General features: G+C 36.0%; 1 protein-coding gene across 1 annotated transcript in view; it reads left to right on the plus strand.

The window, feature by feature from the left end:
- Positions 1–7,630, plus strand: part of SUZ12 (SUZ12 polycomb repressive complex 2 subunit) — a 34,085-nt gene extending 26,455 nt beyond the window's left edge. Inside the window, 6 exon segments of the mRNA XM_030014725.2 lie at positions 2,310–2,401; positions 2,848–2,991; positions 3,641–3,798; positions 4,266–4,464; positions 4,993–5,072; positions 5,411–7,630. Of these exon segments, the coding sequence (XP_029870585.2) occupies positions 2,310–2,401; positions 2,848–2,991; positions 3,641–3,798; positions 4,266–4,464; positions 4,993–5,072; positions 5,411–5,756 (1,019 nt within the window). The 3' untranslated portion in view covers positions 5,757–7,630.
- The last annotated feature ends 1,759 nt before the right edge of the window (positions 7,631–9,389 follow it).

A 9,389-nucleotide genomic window follows, 5' to 3' on the forward strand; every position in this document is an offset into this window, starting at 1 on the left:
GCTGTTCCTGTTTAAACACCTATGAACATACCTAGACTCTTGACTGGCACCTGATTCACTTCAGAGTTATCAGTATTTCCAAGCTTGTAACTAGATCAGGACTGTGTGATTAAGGAAACTTCTAGGTCCCTGTTATAGAAGTAATTATCTGGAGTGTAGTAGTTCTGTCTCTAGGCTTAGTCTCTGGGGTATGTAGCCAGGCAATGTTTGTAAAGAGTTGTCGTGCTTGGAGTTTTGGGGTTCATCTATGATAGTACATTGCAGAATTTGTGCAAAATGGTATTTCAGTCTGATTTTGTGTTGGATATGTAACTGTGAGGTTTTGGAGCTGTGGTAATGATAGCAAGGGAATGATTATTATGAAAAAAAATACTGCTTTTCCAAATGTGCCTTTTGTGTAGTTGTATTGCAGTATATGTTGGGAAACTTGATGGGTCAACAATGGCTATCTCTGGTGAGACTTTCTAAGAGTGGCAATTCTTTCCACTGCTTTTAGAGCTTTAGTGTGTAGTAATACAAAAGTTAAAGCAAGAAAAATTTCACCCCTACCTGTGCAGAAGCCACTGTCTAGAATGATCCCTAACATCCTCAGCCAGCCTACAGACATCTTTGTGTTTGGAAGGAGTACAAGAATTTTTAAATAAGACTGATTCCTGGTTTCTGATTTGAATATTTTGCCTGAGCTAGGGATTGCAGACAATTAGGTTTCTTAAATCAGGATGAATGGCTGACACAACACACACAAAATTGATATAATTTCCAATAGAAGAAAGGCAACAGAAGCAGAGTAGTACTTCAACTTTCGCTGGAAAAGTTGTTCTGCTTTCTCTTTACTTCCTCATACCAGGCCTCCTTGTATCTTACAGTTTCTTGGAGACCTATAGTGTAATTTGTTAAGCCGGTTTTATGCTCAGACTTGCAAAAGAAATGATGGTATGTTGACTAACTCTAGAAGGTGTGTACTAGTTTACTACATAATAAATATAGAGGCAATAGGGACGTGGCAAAGCTGCATTGCTAATGTACTGATGGAACTCGTTTTTTCTTGCATCAGAGAAGCTAAGTATTCCAGTAAATTGGTAAAGTTACAACAAGAGCCACCTTCCAAAATAGTACAGCAGACCCTTAATACTGGAATATGTCGTAGTGCAATGCACAACGCTGTAGGGTATTTATGATGGTTGTGCTGTTTTCAGTCTCTGAATACCAAGAAAAAAGGAGAGTGAAAATAGTAGGAAACTTCTATCAGAGGTTCTGATAGTAAAAGAAAAAGATCCAATGCATCTTTCCCAAGGGTATATGAATTTGGTGTTGTCATTTTACCTTGGCATGTTTCCCAAGGCAGACCAGTGGAATAAAGGCATCAAAGACTTTCTAAATGTGGCAGCTTAAGCTTTGCTGTAATTACAAAGTGCTCAAAGTAACTGAGCCATGGAATTCTAATTTCTCTGATGTGGTGCAGGCTGAAGTGTCAGGCCTCCTCTCTTCTTCATACAGAAAGAGGGTGAAATTTCCCTTGTTCTCCAAAATATTAAATAAGTGCATCTTCTAAAAGATCTCCTTATGTCAGTAGAGCTGAGACTTGTTTTGCCATCCTTTTCACTCTACAGAAGCAAGTAGGTGTCATTACTTGGTTTCTCCTGAGGGTAGATTTATAAACCTGCTTAGATACGTGGGGTTTCTTGTTAATTGTATGGAATCAAATAATCTTACTGAGATTAAAATGTATGGAAGAGGCTCAAAGGCAACTGAGCAGTGCAGTTACACACACAAACAGTAAGTGTTTGAGGGATAAGAGTTAAGGGTTAAAGTTTCAATTAAATATTTTTGTCTTACTTGCATTTCATACTGTTGTCTGTTGTGTGACTTGGGAAACTTCCGAAATTGAATTTAAGCAATGTATTTGCAATGCAGCCATCTGAAGGCCAAACCAGTGTTTCTTTTTTATTTCCCAGCCATCCTTGTTTTTAGCTATACCTAAAGAATTCTCAGTTTGCTTAAATGGAGTAAGAAAAATGTTGCTTTTTACCTGACCGTTTTTAAGTTCTCTGAAGGGTTCTCCAAAACTGGAGATAGATCTGGTGTTTAAAAGTGGTGGGTTTTTCTGTAGATTTGTGAAGAAAGCTGAATATCAAAACTTCCTTGTTGCTGATATGAGCTACTTAATGTCAAAGTACACTAGAGTAGCCCATTTCCTTCAGCAGCAGTGTGCCCTTCTCAGAACTTCCATACTTGGGTAAGAAACAATGCCTTTTTTTTTTTTTCCCCTCTTCGCCAAAGAAATGTATGTCTATATGTGTATTTTTCAGCTGTGAAAGAATCCTTGCCGACAGACCTTCAAACAAGAAAAGATAGAGATGTTTTAAATGAACCTCGACAAAAGTTGCGAATATTTTACCAGGTATTGAAAATAAGCATTAGAGGGTAAAACTAGACTCTAAATATTGCATGGAATTAAAATGTTCACTTCTCTTTTCAGTTGGGTGGAAACTTCCATTTGCCTTTTTAGTAGATGCCTTAAGGGGTCTCAGATTCACATATTAAGAGCCATTCCACATATTTCTTACAGGAAGTATTTTAGAAGACTAATCTTCCTGGGGGCACATCTGACGTTCCAAAATACAAAGGACATCTCTTGTTAGACATCTGGAGGGGGACAGGTGGTCTCCTAGGGGGAGAAAATTCTTGAAATACCAGTGTTTCAGTACACTGAGCTGATGCAGTGTTCCCAAGAACTTACTATTACTGTAGAGGTCTCCTGAAATTACGTCCAACTTTGTTTTGGGGGTTGGGAAGTTAATGAAATGCATTTGATGCTAATACTACCTATTCCTTTGTTTGCATCAGTTCCTTTATAACAACAACACAAGACAGCAGACTGAAGCCCGAGATGACTTGCATTGCCCATGGTGCACACTGAACTGTCGGAAACTGTATAGTTTACTCAAACATCTTAAACTTTGTCACAGCAGATTTATCTTTAATTATGTTGTAAGTAATCTTTTTGTAATTTAGCACTATGAAACAGTATTACATATGCAGTGATTCTGTTGCTAGCCTGTTAAGTTGTAGGACTGTATCTACAGGTTAAATCCAGCTTCCTTTGAATGTTACATGAATGTTTGCATGTTACATGGGGTGAAAAAAATCTTGTTGGTTTGATTATTTTTTTTTTTTAAATACATATATTTAAATAATGCTGATCACTGGAGGATGAATTCTGACTATAGCTGCTGTTTTTGCATTAATGTATTCTTTTCATGTAGAAAAATGTAGATGTAGAAAGCAATGTAATCTACATTTGGTTGGAAGTCTCTTGAAGCTTCAAGAAATTTAGAAATGTTCTAATTTCTAGGGTGCTTGTTAGCAATCTTTTGCTGATATTTTCCTTAATTTTATAAGCAGTTTCTATTCTGAGTGGTTTTATTTAAAACAGTAAAATGGTACAAAGCAAGGAAGCTTTAGTATAATTTGTTTCTAGAGGTTAAAAATTATTTGGTGTTGTAAAAGGAAACTAGATCTATGTCAGGTTATTGATAGGATGATATTTAAGGCACTCAATTGAAAAGGTTACTTGTTTAAACCTCCTGATGTATTGTCATGACTGTTTGCTAAGTATATTTGCAATTATGTCTTTCAGTATCATCCAAAAGGTGCTAGGATAGACGTGTCTATCAATGAGTGTTATGATGGCTCCTATGCAGGAAATCCCCAGGATATCCATCGTCAACCTGGATTTGCCTTCAGTCGCAATGGACCAGTCAAAAGAACTCCTATCACACACATACTTGTTTGCAGGTAGGGAGATGGAAAACAAGGTGTATCTGTGTTTGTGTAATAACAGCATATGGACTGGATTTGTGAAACCTAGGGATTTGTAAATCTGTAGGTGCACATAAACAGTGTTAAATTTCACTATCATTGAAGTACAGTGGTTTATGACTAAATAAAATGTTATTGAATGATGATAACTTCACCTGTGATTTTTCTACATCTTTTCAACTGAGGTATTTATTCATAATGATGTAACTTCTTAACTGCCTTATCCAACAAGTTTTCTTCCCCAAAAGGTGGAGTGTGGGTTGCAGTGGGGTGTTGGGTTTTTAATGGGGTTTATTTCACTGCTGGCGATTCCCCCCCACCACCACCACCATTTTTGCAAGCTAGAGCTTGGAAGAATAATTTGTATTAATCAGTTACAGTTCTTAGAATTTGCATATTTGATATGATAGTTGAAAGCAGTTACTTTTTTTTCCTTCTGCTAGGCCAAAGCGTACGAAAGCAAGTATGTCAGAATTTCTTGAATCTGAAGATGGAGAAGTAGAACAGCAGCGAACATACAGCAGCGGGCACAATCGGCTGTATTTCCACAGTGACACATGTTTACCTCTCCGTCCACAAGAAATGGAAGTAGACAGTGAAGATGAAAAGGACCCTGAATGGCTACGGGAGAAAACCATTACTGTAATTATTCCATTTATACAAAACTATTTTATATGGATTGTGGTTTTTAAAAGATGGTCTGCAGTAGTTGTAGGGAACAAACAGGGCATATATTGTGAAAATGATGCATTTACTTTAAGAGTAAGTAGAAAATTTTGTGACGCTGAGCCACTAATGATAGAAATTCACGGAATCAAAGTTTGTATTTTCAAGTATGTCCTTAGTTGCAAAGCTAGCTTTGTCCACATGAGTCCTAACAAGTTTTCATTGTTTGTGGCTGGTTTTCTCCTTCAAAGAGGAGATGCTGGCATCACAGGAGTACGCAGTGGGGTGTGTATATAATACGGAAGTAATTTATCATCACAGGTCTCTACATGATACGACGTTTGACTGTAGTGCCTGAATTTTCATCAGTAGTTATTTCTGTGATGTATAGGTGGCATAAGTTGAATTTTAGGTGTGCTTTCACTACTTGTCAGCAGACGTGCAGTTCTGATGGGTGTGTTTGTTTCTTTTCCTATCCTTTCTCCCAATCCTTCATTTCTCCAGCAAATTGAAGAATTTTCTGATGTTAACGAAGGAGAGAAAGAAGTGATGAAATTATGGAATCTTCATGTTATGAAGCACGGGTATGTTACTATGCTTAGTTTTGATACAAATAAATTACAGTATAGATTTGGTTGACCATTTTGCATTGCAATTCACTAAGTACTTAAAATTCAGTCAGCTCAGTTGTTTAGGAAAGGATCATTAAAGGATAATTTGGTAACAAGCTTTTGACTGTTTTAAGTTTTTTAAAAATGTTCTTGTGCCTAGTAGCCCTATGGCTTTGAAAAGAAAAAACATTGCAGATGTTGAGACTATGTAATGGATGGTCTGTGCAGTTACCCTACAACATGGTTTATCAATGTATCTTTTTTTTTTAAAAATGTTCTACTTGCATAATGATGGCTTTCTAATTTGACAGGTTTATTGCTGACAATCAAATGAATCATGCCTGTATGCTGTTTGTTGAAAATTACGGACAAAAAATAATTAAGAAGAACTTGTGTCGAAACTTTATGCTACATTTGGTCAGCATGCATGACTTTAACCTCATCAGCATAATGTCAATAGACAAAGCTGTTGCCAGGCTCCGAGAGATGCAGCAGAAGTTGGAGAAAGGAGAATCGGCCTCCCCAACAGATGAGGAATCTTCTGAGGAACAAAGTGGGACAACAAATGGATATAGTGAAAATAATATGAGAGAGAGAATTTCAGAAATGGATAGCATCTCAGGTGTCACAAAACAGAGCAAGAAACAAAAGCTCTGAAGTCAAAAGTCAATTGCCATTCAACGGACAAGCATTGAAGTGACATTCTAGGGTGCATGAGCTCTATAAAGAATTACACACAAAAATACAGATTCCAAACAGGCACTGGTGGATGGAAATAAATGATTTCAACAAGGATATTGTTTTAACAGGGTTTCTATTCAGTTAATTATGCAAGTACTACATGTATATCGGTTTTGGTGATGTAATGACAATATTCTAAGAGTTTGAGCATGAAGAGCAATATGAAAATCTTTTTGTAATTTTAGTAATTAGTGTCTTAAGAACTTTATGGAATTTACATAATTTAAGTATATGTAAAACCGTTTTTATATTAAGATTTTTGCATCTGTATCTGGCTGTTTTTCCTACCATGAAGTTGTGAAACATTGGGGAAAGGGGACTGGGATACAGTTTCTGCTTTTCTTATTTAGAAACTCTCCAGTTAGCTTTTTGTGAGAATAACGTCACACTTTTAAAGTTTAACCTTGATCCTTGTATTTGAAATCATTTATCAATTGATCATAAATTACAAATTAATTTTTTTTTTTACACTAAAATTATCAAAGTTGGCGAACTTAGCACTTCCTTTGTCTTGTGCCTGTTTGGAAAGATCTTGGCTTTTCATGTTACAGACACAGTGAAGTACCACCTTGGCTTTTTGAGGTTACCAGCAGTTTGGTTTTCGTGGATAATTCTGATGTATTGATCACCCAGTGTACCATTTTAAACTTGAACATTAGCTCCTTTATATTTTTATTACACATTTACACAGCTACACAACTATTTGATGTAAACCCTTTTTACTGGGGTTCCGCATCATAGTGTGCCATGCTAAAGCCGAGAGTCTATAGTCAGTATGTAGGCATTACGTCGATTAACTTCTTTTGAAGTTTATGCCTGCTGTTTTGCCTGAGTACAGACTGCAAGTCCAGGCCATAGGTTTAGCTTTGGCTTTTGAGATGCCACTCTTGAGGGAAAAATGCACTGTAAAATTGGACCAGAAAATGTGTTGCACTTCTTATGCAAGTACTCTGTGATGTATTGTATTCAATACAGATACTAAGATGCTGACTAAACTATATTTGAGCAGTTTTGCACTGCTGTTAACACATTTTATGCATACGTTTACAGATTTTTTCCAATGGAAAGTGGTTTCACTACTGGTACAGTATCAGCACCGAAGGGTTTATTCCAGCAAGCACTGTGGTTGAGTGACATCACCTCAATTTTTTATTATCCTTAAAATATTGCATTTTTCATATTCTTTATTTATAAAGGAACAATGCTGCTGTAAATACAGGTATTTTTAATTTTTTATTTCATTCCATCACCATGAGATGCAGTTCCCTATTTGTTTAAGGGGTATATAAGCTTTCTAATGGTGTCTTCAGAAATTTATAAAATGTAAATACTGATTTTGATGGTCCTTAAGATGTGTTTAACTGTGAGACTATTTAACTAATGGTGTGGATGTGATTTGTCATCCAGTATTAAGTTCTTAGTCACTGATTTTGTGTACAAAATAGGAAAGAGGGAAACTGCAGCTTTCATTACAAACTTCTTGAATTTGCCAGCTCTCTGAGTTTTAGCAAACTCTAATTATGCCTCTGGATAGTTCATCAAGCATTTCTCTCTGGCTTTAATTTGCTAAAGCTGTGCACATATGTAAAAAAATAGATTATTTTAGGGGAGATGTAGTTCTAGAATTATTGCTTATGTCATTTCTTAAGCAGTTATGCTCTTAATGCTTAAAAGAAGGCTAGCATTGTTTGCACAAAAAGTTGGTGATCCCCCCAAAAATAGTAATGAAATTACTTCTGTCCAGTAAACTTTGTATGTCATGTCAATTTATAATAAAAGCTGAAAAAATCCCTTTGTTTTCTATTTATAAAGATGCCTTTTCTATATGTACCTTTGACAGATTTTGAAGATGCCATGTAAGCTGGTTAAAAAGAATTTGAATGGTACAGTAGATGTAAAAACAAAACAAAACCCCAAACAAAAAAAAAACCAAAACAAGTTCAGTTGTTTAAATGAACCATTGTTTTTACATTAAATGTTTTATTTGAAATCGGCTTTTGTACATGAAGTTCAGTAATATAAAATCTGCCATGATGGTTGTCCGGTCATTTTGTGTGCATGCAGAAAGGCCACAAGCAACACCTTGTATAAACTTTCTCTTCTGCATGTCTCTTAAAATTTGGATACGTGTTCTTCCTTTGCCAGGTTGTTACAAAGGTAGTGAAGTTTCTGTCCAGTCTTTTTGTTATATTTAATGTGTCTCCATAAATTACCAGGTTTTTAGCTGGATTATAAAAACTTCTATTCTCCTGTCTTGGGGGTAGAACTGAATTCCTGAGATACATCTGTTAAGTTGTGTATTACTGTTTAGAACTGTAATTTATATAACTGAAAATGAAACATATCACTTGTGTCAGTTATAAAAATAGGACTTGTGTGGCTTCTTACATGCAAGTGGTTAATGTTTCAAACAGATTTTACAAGACAGTTTATTTAGAGCAAAATTTAAATCAGTATCAGTTGAAAACACTGCTTCTCTGGGAATGTAGAGGATGGATATTCCAGGTACTACAGAACAAAATGAGTAAGGAATTGCACTGCTTGGCCAAATAGTGACTGTTCAATAGCAGACACTGAAAACCTTTTTCCATGTTAGAAATAATTCAGATACTGAAATACAGGATCTGACAGGTAAATTCTGTAAACTGGACTTCAGACTTCAGTTGTTGGGTATGCTTTCATCTCTAAAATTGGCAAGGTTCTTCTAATCTAGCCTTTAGTATGTTCATGGCAGATTTTAATGATGTTTTATATTTGGTGATTATCTTAACACAACAGGACTGTGAACCCCAGGTTGGAACCTAACATGACTTGAATACTTAATTCAGTGCATTAAATACTATATTCAAAATTGTTAGATGGATTTGTTAACCTTATGTGTATGTTGCTTTGAGTGTGTCTTGAATATAGTCCTTGAATTTTTGGGGGGTGGGGTAAAGATGGACTGCCTGGAATGAAGCAGTTGCAAATAATTTGAACTGTTCTGATTCTTTCACTAATCACCAAAACAAAACCCCCAAACAATACAACCCCACCCCAAAGCAGCAATTTGACTTTACTTTTGAGAATGCAGGAGCCATTCTGTGAGGACAATTTTGACAATATTGTTCAAAGTTAAGTATTTCTTAATTCACAGAACAGTTTGGTGCCATCATCGACCGGTGCTTGAATGAAGGTGTTCGTTGGACCAGATCCTGGTTATAAATCTGATACTGCATGGTTTCACAACTGAGAAAACAAGAACTTTGAATGACGTAGGTAAGTCTGCCTTCCATGACTATGATACCTGCTGTTCTTAAGTTGCTTGATTTGAGACTGAAGATGCTCTCTTTAGGAGAAATACTTGGCATCTTACCCTGGAGAAAGTTCTTCATATGAATGGTGTATTTATGAGAGAAAGCTACCAAGTCAGCAGCCTGATTCCTGGTTTCACAAGTTATTTTTCCTTTAGTAAAGGTGTGTGTTAGTTCAACATGGACTTTATTTGAAGGGGATTAAATACCTCTGCTTCTTGCTCAGTAATGGTGGCCAAAAACTACTATTGTATAA

The sequence above is a fragment of the Aquila chrysaetos genome, chromosome 5 (assembly GCF_900496995.4).
Source record: "Aquila chrysaetos chrysaetos chromosome 5, bAquChr1.4, whole genome shotgun sequence".
NCBI lineage: Eukaryota > Metazoa > Chordata > Aves > Accipitriformes > Accipitridae > Aquila > Aquila chrysaetos.